The sequence below is a fragment of the Pocillopora damicornis genome, chromosome 3 (assembly GCF_964200805.1).
Source record: "Pocillopora damicornis chromosome 3, jaPocDami1.2, whole genome shotgun sequence".
In the NCBI taxonomy this organism is placed as follows: domain Eukaryota; kingdom Metazoa; phylum Cnidaria; class Anthozoa; order Scleractinia; family Pocilloporidae; genus Pocillopora; species Pocillopora damicornis.
In genome coordinates, this window is record NC_142672.1 from 4260084 (window position 1) to 4286269 (window position 26186).

Sequence of the window (26186 nt, forward strand, 5' to 3'; positions counted from 1 at the left end):
TACCCTTTTTTCCCTCTCCCTAGTCAGACAGTTTCATGAACAAGTACTAGGGTTGAAACAATTTCAGAAATAATTCCTGCCAACGGGCCTTAATAATTTAAAAGAAAACAAACTCCGTTTCTTATTCATAATTCATACTTAGACACAGCTGCCCAGTCCCAATATTACAGCACTTCACTTCGTGTGACAACAGACACGGTTTCCTATTTAGCATTCCAAAATTAAATAGGAAGTATAAATACTTAGCACCGACGGGATGGCCACAAAATATTACACACTCTGGGCAGATCCCTGCACCGTTGGCCGAAAGACCTTAAACGTCTATTCCAGAGAAGGAATATCCGCAAATGAACCGAGCACGCCGTTAGTTCTCGGCCCTAAGCGCAGGTTGACATCTGTGAAGGAAGTTTTATACAACCCTCGTCTTCCGACTTTAAGGAGAATGGATATGGATGAAGTGTTAAAGAAACTAACAGATGAACATTCGCGGCACTCAACACCGTGTAACAGAGGTGATTATAACTTGCTATAACTTTGTAATGGTTTCACAACTTATGAGTATGGACCAACGCTTAGAGTTTCCTTGGCAACCATGTTGCCAATCTGAAAATTGTTACAATCTAAGCTCAGCATAAGTTTCTTTTTAATCGTTTTTAGAAAACTCCGAGCAGCTTTACATGTCAAGGAAAAATAAGTTTTGAGCTCCTTCGGACGGCTTTTAATTTAAGAAAAAGGAACTCTGTAATTTATGCGCACGCTTCAAAATTAATTATTTACGGCCAACAGAAATTATGAAACACCGTTACGTAGTAACCATTCGTGTTACAATAACTTTTTAGCCATTTAATCGTTTGTTTTGAGTTAAATTGCAACATCGATTACAGTGGTTTTTTTTTCTACTTTTCTATTTTTTATTTTTTTTTCTCTCTAAGATGTCCATGACAGACGGTACCGTTTTTGTATTTCCTGAAAATAAAAGGCAGCTCAAAGTAGGCTAAAGGAGTCTTCTTTTTTAAGTATCATTATTCAGATGAGCACTTGAAGGGCGAAAGCGGCAGTCACAAAGCGTGATAGCTTCAATCAACATCAACGCATTTTTAGTTCTTAACCAGGCTGGCTCCACACATTCCAAAAGTTCGGTTTCCGTGCGGCCTTTCTAGTTCCCGTTCTCCTTAAGCCAGCGCGCGCGCGGGTCTACATTATAACCTGGATTGCAATAATTAGCCAGCTGTCTCCATTGAACAAAAACAAAAGCGATTCAAATTGCACGTACTTAGTTACATTACACGCTCTGCTAACAACTTCAAATCGACTTACGCCAGCCCGCAGCGATCGAGGAGACGCAGGAATTTTTCAACAGCGAAAATGTCCCGTCATTTACAACTCGCTCTTAGCAGCCGTTACTATGACAGACAGGGTATAAGGTTTAGCCAACATGACGCCGTTAGACCGCACGGAACAGACTACGGCTATTCGCCTCCTCGGAGGATGCTGGCTGCGGTGAAGGAAGGAATGATTCATCCTAAACCACCGACATATCGACAGATGGATCGCGATAGCACACTTTGTAAACTTCCAATAGAACATTGCAGGAATTCTACCTCCAGACAAGCCGGTGAATATCGATTATTTTTCCTTTCGATTCTCTTTCTCGATTGTAGTTATAAACTTTGTTTGTTTTAACAGGTTTGTAATTTGATCTTGTTCATACAGAATTTAGTGTAAGGGATCATAACTCTAAAAAATTTCTGCTATTCATGGCCTCTCGACAAGCGTATATTATTATGCCGGACTATGAATGCCTTGATTTGCGTAAGGTGGCTTTCTGCTAAATGCGATCTTTTGTTCTTGAGGCTGTCGAATATTTAAGTCAATTAACACTCGAGAATTTTAAAGGTTTATTTGATCCCCTATCAAAACATCCTACCAAGGCAAATGTATTCATATCATGCGATAAAGTTAAAAAATTTCGCTTTTTGTTTTGTGATTACGCCTCGAAAACAAATGAGGCCTTGCTAACTTTGACCTTGTAAATTTAAACATATTTATAAGGTCAAAGAGACTCAAAGTAATTGAAAATGAAAATTCTGTTGATTAAGAAAATCTCCTGCTCTGCTCTCTTGAAATTTGCGAAAGGAGGAATATGATAGACAACACAACATGCCATAGCAACCACGCGCGTGTGCATGATAAATGCCCGACAATCGCGCGTGTTTTAATTCGTTTTGGAAAACTTCTCTCTGGTGAACTACTGGCCTGTCATGTTTTTTTCCTTATCGTAGCTTTATCGATTAAAGAGTTGATCATTTATTCCGTGATTTTTCGCATGAACCACTTCTTGCTTGAAGAATTAACATTTTTGACATTTTGACCTATATTCGATTCGTAGACAATGACAACTAAACATTTCTTTGTATTCAAATTATTAAACTTTTTTACGAATAGAATGGAATTTTTTGATGGCAGGCAAGTGTGTTGTCTAAGTTTAAGCAACAAAGGTCACCTTTCCTCTAAAGACAAGAGTAGAGTTCTTATTGTTCCTGAAAAGAAAGTTTACGATGAACCGATCTCAGACCCAAAGGCAAGAAGGAAAAACAATATATGATCATTTAATCTGACATTTCTGAATAAGGACTAGGCATATCACAATTCGTTATCAACAGGTTAGTTTCATTTTCAGCCACGGTGCTTCCAGGTGAAGCAAGACTCCTTCCTGCTAGAATTGATTTTTACTTTGATGCAAATTAATACTGTCACCTATAAACTAATATTTTCACACTTACTCATTAACTCAGTATGAGGTCACTTTGAGGTTCAGTTCCCTCAAGGATGATAATTAATATTAGCCAAGGTTCGCTGAAACTCTAACCTTCAAACGACAGGGACGTGCGTGATCATTTAAATTAAGCTGATTCTCCTAAATGAAATTCTGTCATGTAATTACGATTCGAAGTAGAAATTGTCAGCTCGCAGGGTATCTTGACAGACGGCTCTCGAGTTTTCATTATACGTCAGACAGATTACCTCACAAAGGCTTTGCTCACCACTGATTGGCGCAAACTCGCACACCATTGAAATAAAGTTTTGACACCTTGTGCAGTGTCTACAGTCAACACAAGCCGGCCTGAATCGCTTACGAACAAAGGGAATAACTTCTTCCTCGCAGGCTAAGTTTTTTTCCAGTTCGGTCGCTGCGACCGCCTTTTTCGATGCCGATTACAACTCAAACGCGCGTTAACCCACGGTTTGCGGGCAGATCGCATATGCTGGCCTCAGTGAAAGAAGGTCTCTATCACCCGATGTTACCAACATTCCGGCGTATGGACATGGATACGGCAGTTCACAAGTTACCCGAAGAACACTCGCGAACTACGACTCCTCTGACACGGGGTACAGATACCGAGATTGCAAAATTAGGGTAACTTCCCTCTTAAGCATTAGGGTACTAGTAATTGTCTTTATGCTGAATTCACTTTTCAGAGGATTTTGAAAGCCGCACTATCACCCTGTTCAGACCAGCTGAGAAGTCGTTGTCAGGCACGGTAAGTAGATATTTCATCTGTCACTGGACAGGACGGATTTTGGGAGCTTTTTTTTCAGAAGAGTGCATAAGCAATTAATGCTCAATAAACTTACAAAGAAATGTTTTAATTTCCTTTTTAAGCGAATAACCGAGACGGGGCGACAACTTCAATCTACTTCCTATCAGCCCATCGAATCAGGGTAAGACCTTTTAATGATTTACGATTTTGCGCGCGAGAATATGGATTTCTGATTTGTTGGAAAGTGTGAAAGTGTTTGACAAAACCAAAAAAAAAAAAATTAAATCACACTTCAGAACCTTGAATACTGTCTGGAGGAGATAGACGTCATAAAAGAACAGAAGTGAGAGTATATCTGCAATCATTAATTTTTGTCTTAGCAAGTTATTTAACTGTTGTTCAGGGGAGTGCGCTGCAACTTTTGTAAAACATTTATGTTTCACCCGAGTAGGTTCGGAGCTCTTGAAGCGAATTTTAACTATTCCTGCTATTTTATTTATAATTCCAGAAGCTCTTTATGTTTATTTCAATTTTCTGCATTGCTTCCATGGTATGAAAGGTTTGTTTACCATTTTTGGTGTTTCTGTTGACGGTAAAATTTTCACACAATACCAAATCTCCCGGAACAAAAACAGCGGGCTTATCAGATTAGTGCCAAGACAGTGCACTCGATTTAATAAGCAAATAAAAAAACCCCGCACAAAAAACTTGAACAATGGCAACTGAACGGCGCATCAATTCATCATTTCATCAGATTCACGAACACACGGGACTGCGGGGGCAGCCCTGATATTGAAGTTTCCTGTTCTGATTGCGGGAATACCATGGGAGCACAGAAGCAATGGATTACTGACATTTTTAAACTCAAAAGTCACTAGAACAACTCGCGCAAACGAGACGTCGCGCGCGAAGGCCAGACGAAGCTCTCTCTCACCCCGCGTGGTCACCCGCACATGTGTTACCCATGTTCACGCTAAACACCTGCAACTCAAATCTTTACATCTTCAATGGCCGAACCCAGAAAATATATTTAAAGTATCAAAATTGGGAATTTTTTAACAGCATGAATGCCGCTATCTTTTAAATTTTTTTCCGTTCCAGGGGTATGGCAGAATTTCTAAAGCGATCAATGACGTCACAGTCTCAGAAACAACCATCCCCTCTTCCTCCCAATGGTTAGTATAATCAACTTCTTTTGGCATAATGACTATAATAGTAATAATTATTATAATACAATAATAATGATGATAATGAGTAATAATAGTGGTAAGTCCAGAATGACAAAAATTTTTCTTAAAATTTGAATAAATCTAAACAAAATTGTATTAGACATTTTGATTGAGTAATAACAGTAGTAACAGTTCACTTCTGCACTAATTTGGAAAAAATTCACTTAAAACCACCAATCAATGATAATAATAATTAAAATACTAATTATTTAGAATATAGTTATAATAATCTTTGTCATGAAAAATTTGACAATAATGATAATGGTAACAGTGAGTTATAATCATGATAACGATTAGTGATGAAAAGAACAATAATAATAATAATGATGAGTGGCAGTTATGATAATAATTGTAATAAGAGTGATAATATATACAACAATAATAATACTTATAGTGAGTGATATTTATGATAAGAGTGATGAGAAATAATATCGATAACAGGTAATTATAATGAAAATGATAATGAGCAAGGTAGTAATAACGATGATGATAGTAGTGATGATATCTAAAATAACATTAATAATAATGAGGATGATAATAATAATAACTATAACAACAATGATGACAGCAAAACAAAATTGTGAACATTTCCGTAGTATATTTTAAAGAAACAGTGTAAAATGAAGTGTGCTTTGTTGCTGTAGCTGAAGCTTGACAGTTTAAGTCACCTGTCAATACTAGTTGGTGAAGAAAACCTGATTGGTGGAAAACAGAAGTTGATCACTTTCCCATTTGCCTCAACAGAACCATCAGAACCATACACATTTATGCCTGAACCATATCTCAAGTATTCTGCAGATCAGATGAAGTTCAATGGTTATGCAACAAGATACCTGTCACCAAGGGAGACTGCATCATGGAGAGTAAGCAAATTCAGAGGAATTTTTTTTTCCTCAGTAATAATGTCCTATGAATACTTGAATTCACAACAAAAAACAAGCTTAAAAAAAACATTTTTGTTCTTTTTGTTTACGCAGTATTCCCTCAGACAGGAACCCTATATTGACACAAGGGGTCAGCGACCAATTCCTGCCACCATCTAGTGAGTGCGTCATTTCATGAATGGTTTTAATTATGATTTTACTGGGGAAGCTGGGATCTTGGTTCATGTCAAATGTTTAGTATAAAACCCATTGCTTTTAATTTCTACTGCTCTCTCTTAATAATAAATTCCATAAATTGAATGATTAATTTAGGTTTTAATAAGGCCAGAACTGATTTTCTTTTTTATTCTTGGTTTACAGTAGTCGCTATCGAGACGCTCATCCAAGAGCCAGGTGACTTTCTCATTTTATATCTGCATCAGTTGAGGCTGAGGTGTAGCACCATCACAAGATGATTTTTTAAGTTATTGGCCAGGGTTACATATTCATTGGCAATTATTAAAAATTATTAATTAGAAAGTTACCATATCTGATGTTACAGATACATATGGGTATGTTTTATTGATTCCCATATCATATTTTATGTTTTCCTCATATTTATCTTCACTGTACCATTATCTTTCCCTTCAACTGAGTTATTGAGCATCAATCAACTAATTCAGAAGTTTTTATATTGAACATAAACTTAGTCCAATAGTATGGTTTTCATCTTTTAAAATGAGTTTGAGTTTCTCTGTTGCATTACTCCTGATGAAGCTCTATGAGTGATTAGAATCTAATTTCTCTATGAATTAACACTACTGAATCAAACAAAAAGGTTAAGAGAATATAAGAAATGACCACCCACTCAAAAGGCTCTTGATTGTTAAGCAAATTATCCTCATCAATAACCTTATATATGTGTAGAGAACAGTATGGAGAATATGCATACTGATACTAGGGTTTAAAGGGTTAAGATTCTTTTTCTTGTTGTTTGCTTTACAGTGTTGCAGCAATGCACTGGCGGTGAAGATGGACAGCATGCTTGAAACTCTTCAGACTTTTTTGTAACAGACTGCCATCAAAAATACCAAACTCAGGAACCATTTCCTTTTCTAGTAAGCCCCCAAATGTCATTCTCTACATTTGAAATTGTGTTTCAGCACCAGAGTGGAATAAAAAATAAGTAAATAAATAAAAAACCCATTGTTGTGAATCTAGATTCACATTGGCATTTAAAATTTTTATTAAAAATGCAACATCTGAGAAAGTATGATCTGCAAAATTGTTAATGGTGATACAAGTGTGTATATGTATATTAAAATATCACTTTTAAATAAATTTTAAAGAAATATGGCCTCTGAGTCATTTTATCACTACTTAACCTTTAAACCTCAAGAGTGACTAGCATCTAATTTCTCCCTACAATATCACTCCTGAATCACACATTAAGGTCATGAAAATATAGGAAATGGTCATCAGGGAAGGAACCTTTTGATTGGCAAACAAATTCTCCTTGTCAGCACCTTTGGAGTTGTATAAAGAACAGCAAGGAGAATATGCATATTGATGTTATGGTGTAAAGGGTTAATGTACCAAATAAACCTGTGATACTAGTCATTTAAAAAAAACATGAAAATTTAACGGAAGGATATTTAGTTAACCATTAAAATAATGTGCTTGCTACCTTGAAAGAATATAACTCAATTACACAACAACAAATAAAAACATAATGTAAAGTTCTTTAATAGCAAGTCCATTGCAAACAACCAAAAAAACAGTACTGAAGTTAATATTAAGAAATTGGTGAAAAACAGAATATGACATGAATATACAAAGGATTTCTATCACGCACACACCAGAAAAAACAGTACAAAAACTAATCATTAAAAGCTTTTCCAGCCATTCTGGAAACATCTCTGCTTTGACATGGCCATAACCAAAATGATATATTAGAACCTAGTTATTGTGTTAAGCATTCATTCAAGCCAGGAATATAGCTTGTGCAAACAAATTTTAGATGGCATCAAAAATCATGCAAAAGAGCTCTCTAAAGCTCTGTTTTACCAGTGTCAACATTGAACTGTTTTAAGATGTTGCGGCGCACACTAAACTCATCATTCTTTTTGGCACTAATGGCCCCCTCTGAAACATAAAAATGAAACAAACACGAATATCAGTAAGAATTTTTTTGCAACCAAGTTAACGAAGAAGTGTTTAAGATGTAACTTATGTAGATTCAAATGTAGTGAAATCTTACCAAGTAGACGGTTCAAGCGTTCTATTTCAGAAGTGATGAAGGCATCTCCTTTGCTCTGCACCCTCTCCATAACCTTAGTGTAATAGGTTGCATCCCTGTGCAAGGTAATGTAAAATAAGCAAATGTCAAATGTTGTCTAACATCAAAACTGGTTAGCTTATTACTTTGTTATAACAGAAGCATATAACAGGTTATTTGCTTCTGGTTAAAATCAATGTTAATTGAACCTGAAGGATTTGGGTTTTCTATACTTTTGTGTTGATTACATATTCAAGGCCAGTGAATAAAAGTCACAGCTTCTCTCTTTAAAAGACAAGAAATTGATAACCAGAGCCCAAATTAATTTTTAAATGCAGGTCCCATGTGGTAATTAAACATACTTGTTTCAGCCACCAGGGGGAACAACTTATGTGCCAAAAGGGAGTGCTTAGTAAAATACAAAATGCAAAGTATTTGTTCTTTGGCTCAAACATATTCCTTCTCATAAATGATCACCAGTTTTTTATACAGAAGGGCAAAAAAGAATATTGATCAAGGTTCTGTCCCTTGAAGAAAATGAAGAACACTGATAAGAAATTAAGTTAGTCCCATACTAATAGCTGTAACTGTAACTGTAACATTCTGGTTGCCAACAGTCAGTATTTATTTGGTTGTGTGACTAGCTGGTCAATTTTACCCTTTAACCCCTAAGAATGACTAGCATCGAATTTCTCTTTACAATATCACCCCTGGATCAAACATTAAGGTTGCAAGAATAAAGGAAATGATCACCAACTAAAGAAGCTCTTTTTTGTTAAAACAATTCTCCTGATCAGCACCTTTTAAAGTGTAGAGAGAGCAGTATGGAGAGTATGGATTCTGATGTAAGGGTGTGAAGAGTTAAAGGAATACATTTCAGTTGTATTCTAGCTTATCTTACACTTACTTAGGATTCTCTTGTGCATCAATGAGGGACTTGGCCTCCTCCAAGATTGAATCGCGTTTATCCTTAACAGAAGGAAAAAACACATTTTGTGAACAAGTCACAGAGAGTCCATGAAGCAAAAGGTTTCATTTTCGTTCCTTTCAATCAAAGTAAATTTTTACCACATTGCTCATGAAATCCTTGGCAAACTCATCAAATTTGTCAATCCTTCCAGCCTGCAGAAAAACAAAAGATGCACAGTTTTCCTTTCCATTTAATCAGTGATAAAAGTTAACCCAGAATTACATCAGGCAACATTACATTAAAGCAAAATTAGAACCAAGGCCTTCTAGAATATTTCACTGATTCACAAGATGAGTTTTAAACAACAAAAAAGTCATTTAATATAAAGGACTTGGTTTTTAACCTTGAGTAAAATACTAAGAAACAAAAACTCAATTTAAATAATCATCTTAAGTACAATTTTAACATAATCCTCTTTTTTAGCCCCTGATTTCTAAATAATTTGCTAAATAAGTTACAATTTCTCAAAAATTGCTAAATCAAAATTTTGCTAAAATGATTATAATATCTTAAGGCTACTAAGTATAAGCAGTATATTACATCATCACTAATTCCTCCACCAGATTTTCTTTTGGTTTTGCATTTTTCGTTCAGAAAGTCTATGAAATCTTGTTCACTACGGCCTCCACTGTACTGAAATAAAAGCCACAACAAAACAATTAGAAACCTAGCCCTCAAATTTAGCACAGCTCAAATCGAAAAAGCATAAGAGGTAGATGAAATAAACAGTCTCTGAAACCTGCATTAACACTTTAACCCTGTAGGAGTGATTAAGCAGCTAATATCTCCTTGAAAGTACCATGAAATATTTAGAGAACTGCAGGGAGAAATTGCATACTGATGTTAGGTTCAAGTGGACAATCACAGAAATCTCCCTTATGTATCCTTAAAAAAGATTTTAATAAGTAAGTTTCCTTTTATGTTTTTTAATTTTTAAGTGAAATTTTGAGCATTTTTAATCATGCTTCTCTAGAGAGGACAACTACTTTTGGTACATCAATATACCTAAAAATCTCATACACCACAAAACAGTTTATAGGAGAGAACTATGTGATACAACTTACCTCTTCTGCTTCCTCACTGTCTCTGGGGAAGAATTTAATAGTTGGGAAGCCACTCACACCGTACCTGAAAGAAAGGATAAAGTGAATATAAAAGCAGTAATGATCACTGTGTTGGTTCCAAATAAACCCGTGAAGTGGTGAATAAATGGCTGTGAATATATGAAAGTCATATAATTGAACTGCGGTTAAAGACGTGAAAAAGAAAGCAATCTTCACAGTAATGAACACTACTTAAGCAGTAGTGAAAAGAAGGCCTGAAAAAAATTTAGGCCTGTACGGGATTTGAACCCATGACCTCTGCAATACCGGTGTAGTGCTCTACCAACTGAGCCAACAAGTGTTACCATAAGGCCCTTTAAGTGTTAGCCCTCTGTCAGAGCCCTTCCCTCTGACAAAAAAACAGCTTAAGAACTCTCTACAGTGGCCACTATAAATTATCAACTCAGTTGATAAAACCAAATTATCCTGTATAACTGACAGCACCAAAGTTTCTACACAAACTAACCCACTTTTTTCACTCATTATCTTTAGTTCATGATCATAGTTAGACATGACAACATCATGACATTTTGCCCTTCAAAAGCTCACCTTTCACCTAAAGTCCTTTCTCCATCAGCATCAACTTTGGCTACAACACACTGGAAATACACAAAGTATACTAAATTATGAAATAAACAAATGAGCAATCAGTCCAAAAGGACATGTCTTGTTTGCATGAAAGTTAACTATTAGCAGGCTAGGTTCATCTGTTTCATTTCGAAGAGAAATACGCCAATCTCAAGGCTCTAGTCTTCACACTAAAAGAGGTACAGTGTCTGAGAATTTGCAACATTTTATACAGTTTGCATCGCTAAACTGAACAATTCTATCAAATCCTGTCATCTGCTTGACCTGAGATCACCTTCCTAATTTAAAGGGCTTCATGAAGGAGATGTCAAATTGGATTGTCTGCAGTGCTGCCTAAAAATAAGTGGTATGATCTACAATTAACGGTTAACCAAGACAATCTCATCAAATTCTACTGAGAAATGGGAGTGGCACAAAACAAAATAACAACAACAAGAACACAAGATATGCTTTACACAACAAAAAAATATCTTGCACACTATAACAACTTACATTTGGTTCATTCTTGAATGTAAGTCCCACTTTCTCATACACAGGGGCAAGGTTTTTACAATGGCCACACCCTGGAAAACAAGAAAACATGCAGAAAAATTTCAGCACTGTGTGACAAAGTTTGGAGTAAAATAATTACAATAAAGATTCTTACATGGGGCATAGAACTCGACCAAAACATCTTTCGTCTTGTCCAATGCCACTGAGTCAAAGTTGGAAGAATCCAGTTGTATAACATTTTCCTTGAAGATAGCCTTACTGGCTCTGGCACCTGAGAAATTGATAAATGATATATATTAAATGAAAAAAGAAACAATGTAGTAAATTAAAAAACCTAACAAACTCAAGTTATCATTGCATAATGACCACACCCAAGTGTCCCAAATTGCATTTTCTCTCTAAATAATGCAACTTGACTTATTTGATTAAGTGAAATTTACAAAACATATCTACAGCTATCCTTTTAACCCTTTACACCTTAAGATTGGTAACAATATTCTCCATGCTCCTCTCTATAAATGTCTTTTGGTACTGACAAGGAGAATTCATTTAAAATCAAAGCTTGGTAAGATGGCCTTTGTTTGTTTTACCCTCATGACCTCCAGGAAAGATTTATCAGTATAACTGTGAGGAGAACTTAAATGCTGGTCACTCTTTGGGTTTAACCCTTTCCTACACAAGATCTCATCAGTAATTCTCCTTAATATCTGCCATACAATTCTCTCCTCCTATGGTGCTTAGAACTAAAATATTCAATTGAAATTGGCTAAAATTTCACAACAAGAAAATATCATGTTACTTACCACTTTTACCCTCAATAAATGACACAAGATCTTTAATATCCCTCCCACCTGAATAGCTGCAATGCAGAAGAAATACAGATGTAAATTATTAACTCACTTATGCACACAACAGTGTTAAATATGCACAAAACAATCCTCCAATCTTGAATCTTTTCAAAGTTAGTAATTGGTGGCCTGGAATCACACCATGGTTGCAAGATATAAAATTTATGTTGCCAGTAAAAAATTTTGGTTGGAGGTTAAATTAACATCTTGAGGTAAGATACTTGAGCAACCAAAGAGAAACAAGAGATTTTTGTCAAAGAAAACAACATTGCATTGATAGTGGTCTATACAAATATTTGTCTCTCAACAGAATCTAATAAACACCTCACTGGCTACAGCTTACTACTAGAAGAACAACAAAAACAGTTACAACTTGAAGTTCTGCAACCAGATTACAAAAAGCAAGAGGTCTTAGTAAAAAAAAACCATTTCTTACTCCTCAGCACTTGTGCTTCCTTTTGGAAAGTACTTAAGGGTAGGAAAACCGCTAACTCCAAATCTGGAACTAAGAGTTTTGTCTGCATCGGCATCCACTTTGGCAATAACGACATCATCAGCTTTAGCAAAAGCTTCTCCTAGCTTCTCGTATGTTGGTGCAAGAGCTTTGCAATGACCACACCCTAAGAATACATCAAACACCCCATCAATGTTAATGTTTCTTGATGCAAGACAATGAAGACAAGGTGACATAACAACTAGTACACTTTGCTCTCATCAAAGAGGTTTGGTCCTCATCTTGGCTAACCCATTTAACTCTCACTCCCAAGATCTCATTAGTAATTCTCCTTACTTTCTGCCACACAGATCTTATCATGTTAGTTCAGAGAATTTGGTATTGGATCAACTAACAAGTCCCTGATTGAAATTTTCTTTGTTTTCATTACTTGTCTGCTTGATATTGTATTGATAACATTAGGAGAAATTCTATCTTGGTTACTTGTGGGAGTTATAGGGCTATGCATGAACAAGTGCAAATAAAACTACAAAATAGATAACTTGGTCATTACTACAGAATATATGATGACTCCTAAAGAAGCTGTTTTAGTTTTAATTAGTTTTTTTTCATACAACTAAACCTTGAAATTTGCTCCAAACATTAGTATAAAGTTGTGTCAAACCAGTTAGATAAAGTTTGGAGTAATGTAGCAGCTTTAAATCGCTTCTGGAGAAGTTGTACATCAGCACGGCTTGTAATTTGCATGCTGATTGAAATATGTTATGGTCTTGCTGTGAAGTTTCATGTAGATTGAAATTTGTTACGATTTCAATAAAAAAGGTCTGCTGTAAGGAAACTAGTTGAAAGATTTTGGGAGAGCTGGTAATTAACTGGAGCCCAATTTGTTCTACTGCAAAGAGCAAATCCCAAAAGTGGTAAAAGGAAAGGCTTGCAAAGGGCAAAACCACCAGATACAAGTTAGGAATGCTGGCAAAAATCAAAGATAAGTTAATAGTGTTGCAGTTTAGATTGGAAGCTCACTGAAATTCATAATATTCTATTTCCAAGATCAAACATGGTGACTGAATAAATCAATAGAACTTTTTATTGGTCACTGCAGAGTGTGCTTAAAGAGGGGTGTAATGACATGACCAGGTATAGAACAAAGGCAACAATGACACCAAAAACCAGTAAAAGAACCCTGTGTCTATGGAAAATTTTAGTATTGATCTAGAAACTGACTTAGCTCCATCTAAACTATTAACAGAGTTAATCCTATGTAAGAGCCACTATAACACACCATTGTGTGTCTATGGTGTAACATAAGAAACACAAAGGCTTCTCTTGTGTTCATACCCCCTGGGATTTCCTTTTCAATTCCCTTCACCGTTTTTCAATAATTTCCAAATGCTATTTTATTCACCTCAATATCTAGAACTAGTATTTTCCCCTCTTTTTTTTCCAAACATGATTGAGTGGTAACTTTAAAAAGTCTAGTTGTGAAACAATAAGGAAAGATATATAAAAAGGGAAAAAAAGAGAAAAAACCTAGGGTTGGCAGGTCTGTCATTAGAAGATTTATTCACCTAGTTCGGATGCTTACTAATCAGGAGTTAATTTCTTTTTCCTAAAAGGATAATTTTCCTATCTTGGATTAAGTTCAATTGTGTACTTTACCAAATTCATTTGGTGTTCTACTCACAGGGTGCGTAAAATTCAACAAATGCAAATTTATCGCCATTTACAATCTGAAAAAAGAAGAATAACAAGAAATGGTTAGGGTAATAAAAGTACATCAACATCTTAGCATTTTGTACACCTGAATGATATGTCTGCAGTTGACCACGTGTCAAAAATTTTTAGTTTATCGATTGGGGCAACAAAGTTTTATTAAAACAGTCATTGGGAGTGAAGCTTCTCGATCAAATTGTAAACTTAAGAAAATCAATAAGATCAACTTCGTTGATTTTTGCGAAAAAATCTTGGTCACTTTGTAGTTTTCAGACTCAATACTTTCGTCCAATCATTGTTTGACACCGCTCTCTCAGATTGTGCATAAGTAATTGCGTCCTCTTCTCAAACGATAACATCCTAGAAAATACATACCGAGTCAAAATTTTCGTTCGTAAGGTCGATTACACTTGCTTGAGAGAAGGCGATTCCGACTAAAAAGAACAAAAGAGACGAGAAGTCAGCCATTTTTTTTCCAGAAAATGTTCGTGACTCAGATCTACTTGGTTGATGACAAACTCCTAAGATTTTACAAGAAGCGCCCACGCACTACTATCCAGTGGTTTTCCAAAGAAAAGCTCGACCAGAAGGAATGGTGATGAGCTAAGATTGCACATGGCGGAATGTTGTGATCTGTCTTCTCCTTGATCTCTTTTATATTTTAAAGTTTATGCAAATCTCAAGACCGTGGCGTCCTCCTAAGATCCTTCTCTTCACGTAATGCCTAAGAGAACTTCCGAACAAACTGTACAAAACAAGGAGACATTCCCCAAAGAGGTCAGCAATGTAATGAAACTGACACGAGATGTGATGCTTGAATCTCAGTCAAGATATTTTTTTTGGCATGGACAACACAATTGACGGATTTCTAATTCCATGACAGGTTGATGAGAATCTGTTTCGTTTTGAGGGAAATCAAACAGACAGGTTAAAAGAGAATGCTGATTCATCAGATAGTGAAGAAAGCTACTACTCCGGACTAGAAAGCGAGTCAGAAACATCAGATGATGACGATGACGACGAACAGGACTCTAATTCGGTGAGATTTCTTTACTTGATGTCCAGTCAGTTCTTTGCATGCAAAAAATTTCCAGTTTAGATCATCCCACGTTACCATATCAGTGTTAAATGAATGAGTTGATGGCAATTCTAAATTTTTCTCCTCCTTCAGGGAGAAGAGGCAACAAGTGGTAATGAGTCTTCTGGTGATAGTGACAATAATGAAAAGAATGATGATGTCAATGTGACAGAGATATATAATAGTGAGCCAAACAAAAATGAAGAAGATGTGGTGAAGAAGAAAATAAAAGAGTCAGTTGATGAAGATAACACATCTGACGAGGAGGTAGATTTAGGAAAAGATGTTGTATTAATCAAGATCTCCATCTATACTTAATAATTCTTTTACTTTATTTATCCAAGGACTAGCAATAGGGAAACTTAAAATTTTCATTTCCCTTAGATTGTGGGCAGGTTGACTTATTTTTAGATGAAGTAACTTCTTGAGTGTGAGCAAATTTGTTGTGAGCAATTTTGAATTTAAAAAAATTGATTCATGTTCATTCTTACATCTTTTTCTCTGATTTTTACCATCTAAATCCCCTCTTTTTTACACTAGGATGCATGTAATACTATTGGAAACATTCCTGTAGAGTGGTATAATGAGTATCCTCACATAGGCTACAACTTGGATGGACAAAGAATATTGAAGCCTGCTACTGCTGATGAGGTTTGTATCCTAAACAACATCAGTGTTCTGATGGTTTTCCCAAAAGCCCTCAGAATCTGTAAAATCAATTAGGAGATCCCTTTAAATATCAAAAGAACAATACAAGTCCAGTTAAACTCTAAAATCCGAAATCCACTTTTTTTTGTGGCAAATTAAAACATACTGTCATTAACTTTTAAATCACTTGAATTAACCAATGAGCATGCACCTGAAATTGAACAATAAAAATGAAGCAAAGTCTGTGATTGCACATGTGAGGGGGCAAGTGTTAACTGAGTTCTTCAAAGTATTTTATCAATCCCATAAATGCAGAAAAGGTCACAACAAACAGCACTGTTTAAGTGAAAATGACAGGAATTTTAGGGCAAGTTGAATTTAAAATATATTTTTTCTTTGCTAGTTGGATCAATTCTTGTCTAAAATGGATGATCCTAATTATTGGTGAGTGTTACAATTATTTGAAAACTGAAGACTTATACTCTACATGCTAGTTGTGTGATTACATTATATATTTGTGTAACTGTTCACCAGCACTTAACTAGTTAAATAAAGTGACCAAAGCTATGATGATTGATGATAAATCTTTCATCATTAATTATATTTATTATGTATTAATTAAGCTGGAGTAAATTATATGCTTAAACCTTTTATAGGCGAACCGTCCAAGATAAATCAACCATGAAAGAAGTTGTTCTAAGTAATGAAGAGTTGGATATTATTGATAGACTTCAAAATTCTAAGTTTCCAAGTGCTGGATATGATCCTTATGAGGTATGCTTTAAAGAATTGGGTTGATTTAGGAATCAAAAAAGAAAAAAACAACAGCAAGAGGAATGTACATCATTGTTACCTTTTAGAGCTATATATGCTTGATTGACTTTACATTTTTTCTGTTGTAGTTGCAAAGAAATACTGTTTGAAGTATGCAGGCATATATTACTGGGCCATGTATGTTTAAATGGGGAACATGAATTAAATCCCAATGACTGTGCACCACTAATGATCCAATAATAATCTGTACATTTAGGGTTGTCAGTTTTTTCCTGGCTTTTGAATGTGTAACTGCTTGGTTTTTGTTGGAGTATTAAAATAAGCTTTTTTTTAGCATAAACTCATTGTTAGAATAGTAACACTTGATTTGGCTTTACTGTTAGAATCCCAAAGTTGCATGAACAAGAAACTATTGCAGCATTTGCATTTTGTGTAGGGAAAAATAGTACACACTCATGTCAGCACAATGCATTAAAGAACTCTTGTGAGTGTCTAAAACCAACCAACTCTTATATACAGTATTATTTTATTTTCTTCCAATCAGCCCTATGTAGATTTTTTCACTGGTGAGAAGATGATACATCCCTTGACTAATGCTCCTGAACCCAAATCACGTCACATTCCATCCAAATGGGAACACAAGAGGGTAAGGTAGTCATTTGTTCACTTGTTGTGGTAATATATATTTATACATGGAAAGGAAGGATATACTTGCCTCCAACATTTTTTGGGGCAACCCAGAGTTCAAAATTTGTTCATAATAATTTGGCAATTGTCTTTGATCTTTAAAGTAGAGAAAGGTTGGAATCAGAGAGAGAAACTTCTTCAGAGGGTGTGGAGGTTTAGCAGGGAAATAATAGGGAGGGGGGAGTGAGAAAATTGTCTCTGTTGTGCTTTGTTGTATGTTTATTTTTTAGCAATGAAAATTATTTTTGGTTAATTTTACAGTACTAAATGAGTAAGTTTTGTTCTTTCTATGAGCTAGGTTATAAAGATTGTCAGAGCAATTAGGAATGGCTGGATAAAACCCAGGAAAGATGAAAAGACTGATAAACCAAGGTATTATCTGATCTGGGATAAAGATGACAACCAGGTAAATGCATCTTTGATGTTACTTGTTAGCTTCTGTTAAAGGGAAATAGAGTTAATTTAATTTGACTTAAACTACTACTTTCTTAAGTAAATTAGGATAGAGAAAAAGTTGAATGAATTCCAATGGTTTTGTTGTAACACAATACTATATAGAAAATGGTCTATTATCAAGATATTTTTGGGTTTGTCAAACTTTTTCCTTACTGAAGTTTACTCAACAATTGACTACTTTTATATAATGTTTATTGTTTGTTTTGTCAAGGCGAAACCAAGACACAACATGCATATTCCTGCACCTAAAATGAAACTCCCAGGTACTATGAAATGAATAAAACTTAAATGAATGACAACTGTTATTAAAGATGTTCATTCATGATCATCTTGTCTGAATGTTTATCTCATGCCCTAGACTGTCTTATAGTAAGAGTTGCACCAGACTACCAATTAATGGTAGTGGTGGTCAGATGATTTTGAATCAGGTCATTGCTAATTTTACATTGACCATCTTTCAAGAATCCAAATTGACTTTCCTTGATATTTCATGTTAAGTGGCTGTGAATTTTATTTATTTAATTTAGGCCATGAGGAGTCTTACAATCCTCCACCAGAATACTTACCAACAAAGGAAGAGGTAAGGGAAATGAGATGAATTGTTTCTCAGCTAACAACGTATGCATATATTTTTTTCATTGACTAATGGTCTTCTCACAAGTAATGCAGACCATGGTCCTGAAATTTGTTTCAGTGCCATCTGTGGCTAAGGGGAAAAAAGCAAAACCTGGAAGAAAAAGAACTAATTTGCTGGTCTGGGTTGGTCCATAAGGGAAAAAACTCTGCCCTTGGTTTTGAGTACAATTTTCTCTCTCTTACTGAGCCTCCCACCAAACAAATAACACACCATTTTTTCAACACTGAGTTTCCTGCTCTCTTGTCCAATACACCATGACTGTTCATATTGTTAAGATTATTGTACATCCTAAAATTTATTCACATAATCATTTAAATAATTTGATTATTTGTTACTTTTGCAAACAATTGAGAGGGTTTTTGATTGTTTAAAATTACAGTAATGGTAGCAATTTTTTTTTTCTCCAAAGATTGCAGCATGGGAAGCCATGGATCCTGATGAAAGACCACAAAATTTTCTTCCTAAAAAGTCAGTTGCTTTATATAACAATGCTTTTGTAAAAGGTTTCATAACAAACCACTGTTGTTAGTTCCGTTCTTAAAATTTTTTTGACGTCTAGTGGTCTCACTTCTCCACTCTTTCTTTTGCAAAATCATGACAAGAACAGCAAAAGAAGTTAACCCTTTAATTCCGTTTAATTCTCCCATCCAGCTGTTACACATTTCCTTGTAATTAAGTTAAAAGAATTTGGTGTTATATCATGATAACAACCTCTAACTGATAAGTCTGAGTAATCTTGTTACCTGTTTTTTGGATAGTGTATAGAAATTGTAGGGAGAAGTTACATGTAAATCACTTCTGGAAGCTAAAGGGTTTACAATGTCATGTGCAAGTCTCTAGGCCAGCATTTCTTAAAAATATTGCCAGGTGAAAATCAAACCTTACAGTTAACTGAATGAAAATTGTAGATAACAGGGGCATGGTATACATACTATGTAGCATTGAGTAACCCTTTAACTCCCAGAAATGATCAACATGCGACTTCTCCCTGTATTTTCCATACATTATCCGACAAACAGGTAATGAGGTAAGAGTTGTTATCTCAATCTAAAACCAAATTCTTGGAACTAATCTACAATAAAGGAAAGTGTAGCAGCAAGAGGGGAGAATTAACAATCAGATCTTGGGAGTGAAAGGACAAAAAGAACCTGAATTTGGCAATATCTTAATCGTCAATCATAACTGTCAATGTTATGAAATAAATTTAATATGTTCCTTTATTTTTAGGTACTCAAGTCTCCGCCTTGTTCCAGCTTATAATAAGTTTATCCAAGAACGTTTTGAGAGATGTCTGGACTTATATCTCTGCCCAAGACAAAGAAAAATGAGGGTGAGGCATTCCCACTCCAGGCACTAACCGCTGCTTTTCAGCAACAAATGTTGTTAAAGAAGTGTGAACATTCATCAAAATTCTGAAGTTATGTCCCTAATGATATTTGGTTTTTTTTGTTTGTTTTGAGTAGGTCCAAGTAAATCCAGAAGATCTTTTACCAAAACTTCCCAGGCCAAAAGATTTGCAGCCATTCCCGTCAACGGAATCTATTGTAAGTATAAATCTTGCATTTCGTGTAAGCATAATGTTTCAGTTCACTTACGCTTATAACCAGTGAAAAATGCACTGTATATTAATACGCTGTCACCCTTAATAACAATTGGTTCCTCAAACAAAACTGATCAACATAATTTTTTAGCGTTAGCCCTTCGTTAGAGCCTTTCTAACGAAGGGCTGACGCCCGAAATGTGCGCTTTAGAAACTCTTTACGGTGGCCAATTTACATTTCTTGACTCAGTTGTTAAACCAAGTCATCTTGTAATGCCTTCCACCGACGCAGCACCACAGTTTCTTTAGAAAATTAACTGCTTCCTTTCAGTAAATTTATAGTTTATTGAACACACGTTCTGCTGTATGTAGTACAATTGTGTGTGAAACTTAATTCATATTTGTTCATTAGCGTTGTAGTCGAACTTCTACCTCGTTCTGATGTGCATGTATTTTTCAGGTGTTCAAGGGTCATACAGGTGTGGTGCGCTGCCTTGCTGTCGACCCCACGGGACAATGGATAGCGTCTGGTATGTAGGCTAAAATTCAATACTTTACTTGCTAGCCATACAGTGCAGTCACAGCGTATAGTTAACCCTTTAACTCCCAGATCAAATTTGTAATTCTCCTTACTGTCACCCATACAGTTCTTATAATGTTAGTTCAGAGAATTTAGTATTGAATCAACTAATTATCCTTAAATTGATTTTTTTTCTTTATACTCATCACTTATCTGGTTGATATTTAATGGATATTGTAAGGAGAAATTCTGACTTGGTTAGTCATGGGAGTTAAAGGGCTAAGTACACGCAGCGAAGTTCCTATATTATTGACTCATTTGCTTCTTACTTTGCTGTCAGGAGGCGATGACAAAGTTGTGAAGTTCTGGGAAGTGTGCACAGGACGATGTCTTAAGACGTTGCAGTGTGGTGGTACTGTGAACAGTATGGCATGGAATCCAAACTCCTTCCTGATGCTTCTGGCTATTGCCGTGTAAGTGGCAAGTTAAAAATTGTTGCTTGCTTGCGGAGAAGTGAAATACATAGGATCGTCTTCATTATCAATATTCCTTCATCTCCTTATGGAGAGAGATTTGGGCACCAAAATGAATTTTAGATGTGACGAGAAACGCTTCCTCATTTTTAATGTCTACCTAAGGTGTATTAACATTAAAAAAACCCGCAGCAATGCGAGTTCAACATTGGAATGACTTCTCAATTTCGTATCGCGTTTACAAATGCGTCTGTTTTCTCCTCGTCCGCTTTGAAGAAGCCCTCTTGGATTGACGGAATTCACGCCGGCGCTATTAGTTCCAGTCAACGGTAGGACCTGTTTTTGTACCCTAACGAGCGGTTGGTCTTCGTTTTCGTGATACTGTTGCGAGATTTCCCAACCAGTGGGATTCGTTCTGGTGTCACATTCTCTGATGATATCATGTGAACGAATATACAACCATGAAGAAGAACCACGGAGAACTTGGGCCGGCACAAAAATACCCTGTATCAGGTTAACACCTGTCTAAATTTGAACACCTCTCTGTTTTTCTTTACAGCGAACACAAAGTCGTCATTATCAATCATTATCTTGGTTGCAAAGAGTTGTGTGAAACGACGGATAAATTATTTGATATTCCTACAGGAGAAGGTACAATTCTAATTATGGGCTTAAGATGTTTGTCAGAATGTTTTCAGTCATGTGGCTCTGTTTTATTGCACACTCCTTATCACTTTGGACTGAATCTCATCTTTTTACTTATCTTTTCACAGCTGAGAAAGAATCTGGCGTACAGTGGTCAGTGGCTATAGGGGAAGACTACAGAAATGGAGAACGTTTAGTTTTAAAACACAGCAAGGTAATGTTGTCGTTGACTGGGCCATTTTTGTTGACTCTGACCAATCAGTTTGGAGGTTGTACCTTTTTAGCCAATAAAGTATTTTCATGGAAGTTGTTCCTGCACATTGCAGCCACGCTTGCTCGCCGTCGTCATACCCACCCTTACTTAAAACTTGCATCCCAGACTTGTTATGGTAAAACTTGCTAAGGACTAAAATTTCTCAGTAGAGATGGCCACAAAAGAACAGATTTCATGGAGACTGTTAAAGGTTTAAGTAAAATTATTCTCTAGCAAGTTTTTGATGTTTCAACAGGTCATATCGCAGATAACATGGCATGGAAAGGGAGACTATTTGGCGTCGGTTGTATCCCAGGGTGAGAGATTAACTTTGAACTATTTTGAGGAAGATCTTCCACATAAACGATATGCTTTCTGCGTTGTATATGTCTTTCCATTGTCCTGAGGACTTTTTCTTCCTTTGGAATCTCGATATGTTTTGCTGAAACAGTATTCGAACTTTTTGTTATATCTCCTAGGTGGCAACAAATCTGTGTTCATCCACCACATACCAAAACGTCGAAGTCAGGTACGTGAAGCCTCCGATCAACTTTTGAGCGGTTTAAAAATATACATTTCTCCGGTGGTTTCAATAAACTTTTCCATGAGCGACTGCTGACGGTGTAATGCGCCAGCTGTGACTGGAAGGGGCCGTGAGGCGAAACCCGTGAGCCTGCTCGCAGCTAAACAGACGACAGGTCTTACAGGCCTTACTAACCAATCGCTTTCAATATACTATTGTTTAGCTGTAGGAAGAACTTTCCTTGTTATCACTAGCAAAGCTCCACTTATCGAGTTGATATTCTCGTCATATTTCAGTGTCCCTTCAAGAAATCCAAAGGTTTAATCCAAAGAGTGTTGTTTCACCCGACGAGACCATTTCTTTTTGTCGCTGTAAGTATTGTAAACTGTGGAATTGGTGACAAATGTTTCTTGTACGTTGATTCTACTTGTAGGATACTTCAGTTAGGTTTATGAATGCAGAAAATACGTAACACCATTCGGATTTTTAAGTCGCGGCTCATGCTTTGGAAATGGTGATTTGATGAATGGTGGATTATTACTTATGGTGAATGTATGAAGAAATGTCTCTATATTTTGTCTTCATCTTAGAATCCCCACAAGTCCGGACAAAAAAAGTAGCCGCCGTAATGTCAGTTCCATCAACTCCCGACCAATGCGCACTATCCCGCAAATAGGCGACAAAAACGCGAAAATCGATGATCTGTTCATAGCTCCAACAACTTGTAAAACTCAAGCGAAACTATCACAGTTCTGAAACTGTTAAATATTTTTTGTGAGCATACGAACACAAAAGTTACCTGATTTTCGTTTTTACACCTAATTTGCCTTCTTTCTTCAGACACAGCGATTTATCAGAGTCTACGACCTCATCAAACAAGAGCAAACGAAGAAACTTGTGTCAAACGTGAAGTGGATCTCCAGTATGGCTGTGCATCCGAAAGGTACGCTTCCCTCAAGTTAAAATCATTCTCTGAAATTTCTAAAAACTAAGATGTCCAGTAAATGTTATTTTCGGGGCAGTTTCTGTGATATTTTGGTGGACTTGGCTTGCAGCCGTTCCCGTTTCCAAGCATAATCTGCTTACTTCAACAAAAGTCGGCGGGAAAAATCGCCGTATTCTCACGACGGGATTTACGCTGAGGGGAAAAATAGGTAGTGCTCCGAGATTACTCTCAACTTAGAGAGAACACAAACGAATACTTTGATGAGACGGTGAAACGCAAAAGAAGTGATAATAACTCAAGATCTGAGATGGAACAAGGATGCATTTTGGAGGAAAAGATTGTGCAAACCACGAGGTTGCTATTTACTCTGTTAAACTTGACAATCGGTCTCAAGTTTTAAATCACAATGGTGAAGCAGACTTATTTATTACAGTTTAGCAGTGTTATTTCCTTCCCTTAAATGTCAAAGTTGTACTTGATGCGCAATCTTGAATTTGTCGAAACTCGCTAGCAAAGGCTTGTCCAATGTAGAAATTGTTCAGTGTCTGATTTAGATATACTCGTTTAATTTCTTACAGGGGATAATTTGATTGTGGGAAGTTATGACCGTCGGCTATGCTGGTTTGATTTGGACTTGTCGACTAAACCGTACAAAACGCTAAGGTTGGTGATCATATTTACTAGCAAAATATCTATATTTGCCCTGATTACAGTAGCCGAACTGCTCCAACCTTTACATTGTTGTTGTAAAAACAATGTTTAGCGAAGGAACCCAAAACCAAGGTTATCCCGGATTATTTTTTACTACCAGTTGAGAATTGTACCAGGGCCTATGTGATTAATTGAAACGCTTAGCTCTCTTGGCAAGTCTTGCAATGCCGAATAAAATCACTCTTAACATCAATATTTTTAGGAGTCATAAAAAGGCCTTACGTCAGGTGGCTTTCCATCGGCATTACCCTCTGTTCGCATCTGCCAGCGATGACGGTACAGTTATTGTTTGCCACGGACGAGTCTTCAAGTAAGTTACTGGTGATCCTAACTGGCGATTTCATACTATTGTGAACTTAACTCGCATTAAACCGTTGCGAAGGACATGTAAAGCAATTACAACACTGAGTGATGTTTCACTTGAAATAAAATAATTATTTGAAATGCTTTTTTCCTGATAGAAATCAAGGGTCGTGGGTAATCTTTCGTAACCGGTTAAGAGGCCATTTTTTTACTAGCTGAACTAGGAAAAAGCTTCTTTTTTTATAGTGTTGTAAACAGCACCGTTTTCTATTTCCTTTTACGATTTCTCATCGATAAAAATAATCCCGACAGGGAACGGTTCTTGTTGGACCAAAATATTTACCCTTGTTAGTAAAATATAGAAATCTTCTCTCTACCTCGTCAGTTTTCCCGCGGCCTCGTAGAAATCAATTTTACACTGAATAGTGGTAGTTCAGGTAAGGGTGCTCGAATTATTTGTCAGTGTAAGTTACCGACGTATCACTGACTCTAGGGAAGTTGTCATAAGAATTATTACACAAACCATTTACAGTAAAAACAATTTCCCTGATTCTTTTCAGTGACTTGATGCAGAATCCTTTGATAGTTCCCGTTAAAGTACTGAAAGGACATCGGGTAGAAGGAGAGCTGGGTAAGTTAGTTCGCAACTTCATCTGTTCTTCTTGTGCGCGATGATTTAACTCTTAACACATCTTTTATACTTGCTCCTGGTTTTCTTGTACAACTTGTTCCACTTTTTTATTTGAATTTTATTAGTTAAAGACGCCCTTTGGAGAAACGTGAACCCCTTGGGATGGAGAACCTCTTCATTGCATCTTATAACTCTCTGAAACCTTATAAAGCATCGATAGGGGATGTTGCCCTTTTCAAAACTTGGTGAACATTGTTCTGAATCTGTTGGCTGTTGCCCAATAGAAATACGCGCGAGACTGAATGAACGAAAAATAGCGATGACCATCCTCGTTATTTTCTTCGCTCACCCGCCTCGACGCTTGTTTAACTTGCAGTTTATTAAGTCGTGAAAACCCTCCTTACGTCCCTTTCAGGTGTTGTGGATTGTCAGTTCCATCCAAATCAACCATGGATTTTCACTGCCGGAGCAGATCACCTCATTCGATTGTACACGTGACATCTCTTATTACGCTCTTTTTAACAGTCACAGAACGACCAAGTCACTACGCGATTTCGCTTGTTCTAACATGCGCTAGATTATGCCTGTACATTAATGCGTCCAAAAAAAAAAACAGATCGTGGCCCACGAAATGCGATCTTCCGTCTAAAAACACACTGAACCGAAGCTTTACTCTGGCTGGCAGCCAATTGATATGATATTTCTTCTTAAGTAACCAGTTGGCTATTACAACTTCTGAAGCTTTAGAACTACGAGAATTCTTGTTTATGAACACTGTTACTTACATGGTTCACATGGACAGTCTTCAAGACTGTTTATGTCGGACAGTTTGGACCTTTGAATAAAACATTGTGTGTGGTACACCGAACAAGACTTCATTTTTGCCTCAGTTCAACAGGTCAGTTTGAAGGTATCATAATGCTGTCTCCATAACTTATTCACAGCCGTCTCTCTTGATTCCTATTAACTTCTACTCGCTGTTTTGCCACTCGTCAAGAGTCGGTGCTTAGCACGCAGGCACGATGCAAACCTGTCTTTAGACTACGAACAGTCTTTACTTTCGGTGAAATTCGACGCGCAAGTTAAAAAAAACAATTATGTTGGCACGACGCGCACTTACTTTTCGTGAGCCTGACTGCCATAGTTCCGCGCGGCGCGCTAACATTTTTATATATTTATTATTTTTTTCATTGATATTTTTACTCGCGTGTCGAACTTAGCCGAAAAGTAAGGAATGCTCGTAGTCTGCTTTGTCTAAAGGTCAGAGCGTAGACCCTTTAT

At 36.4% G+C, this 26186-nt stretch overlaps 3 protein-coding genes across 5 annotated transcripts; 2 read left to right on the plus strand and 1 right to left on the minus strand.

The window, feature by feature from the left end:
* The first annotated feature begins 117 nt into the window (after positions 1 to 117).
* LOC113679466 (sperm microtubule inner protein 8) lies at positions 118 to 6986 on the plus strand. Of its 3 annotated transcripts, none has more exons than XM_089201239.1 (8): positions 118 to 512; positions 3481 to 3542; positions 3665 to 3723; positions 4644 to 4717; positions 5516 to 5634; positions 5749 to 5813; positions 6016 to 6048; positions 6640 to 6986. In XM_089201239.1, exons 1-8 carry the CDS (start codon positions 257 to 259, stop codon positions 6662 to 6664), a joined length of 693 nt encoding a protein of 230 aa, XP_089057365.1. In that variant the 5' UTR covers positions 118 to 256; the 3' UTR covers positions 6665 to 6986. The 3 variants fall into 3 exon arrangements, with proteins under 3 accessions (XP_089057365.1, XP_027052226.1, XP_027052228.1); XM_027196425.2 differs by lacking the exon at positions 118 to 512 and adding an exon at positions 1079 to 1615; XM_027196427.2 differs by lacking the exon at positions 118 to 512 and adding an exon at positions 2866 to 3390.
* Positions 6987 to 7356: 370 nt separating this feature from the next.
* Positions 7357 to 14711, minus strand: LOC113679465 (uncharacterized). Its single transcript, XM_027196424.2, has 13 exons — positions 14456 to 14711; positions 14052 to 14097; positions 12350 to 12533; positions 11869 to 11924; positions 11220 to 11336; positions 11066 to 11136; positions 10535 to 10584; positions 9947 to 10010; positions 9423 to 9515; positions 8981 to 9034; positions 8820 to 8881; positions 7895 to 7989; positions 7357 to 7779 (listed from the first exon to the last, which is right to left on the minus strand). Exons 1-13 carry the CDS (start codon positions 14546 to 14548, stop codon positions 7685 to 7687), a joined length of 1080 nt encoding a protein of 359 aa, XP_027052225.2. The 5' UTR covers positions 14549 to 14711; the 3' UTR covers positions 7357 to 7684.
* LOC113679463 (ribosome biogenesis protein bop1) lies at positions 14642 to 25773 on the plus strand. Its single transcript, XM_089201157.1, has 25 exons — positions 14642 to 14857; positions 14964 to 15119; positions 15252 to 15425; positions 15699 to 15809; positions 16210 to 16250; positions 16463 to 16580; positions 17125 to 17226; positions 17566 to 17673; positions 17935 to 17986; positions 18251 to 18303; positions 18770 to 18828; positions 19588 to 19690; positions 19824 to 19904; positions 20361 to 20430; positions 20761 to 20893; positions 21453 to 21544; positions 21667 to 21752; positions 22048 to 22108; positions 22271 to 22320; positions 22611 to 22685; positions 23155 to 23257; positions 23839 to 23923; positions 24174 to 24281; positions 24835 to 24905; positions 25321 to 25773. The coding sequence occupies exons 1-25, from the start codon at positions 14801 to 14803 to the stop codon at positions 25401 to 25403; spliced, it is 2232 nt and encodes a 743-aa protein (XP_089057283.1). The 5' UTR covers positions 14642 to 14800; the 3' UTR covers positions 25404 to 25773.
* The last annotated feature ends 413 nt before the right edge of the window (positions 25774 to 26186 follow it).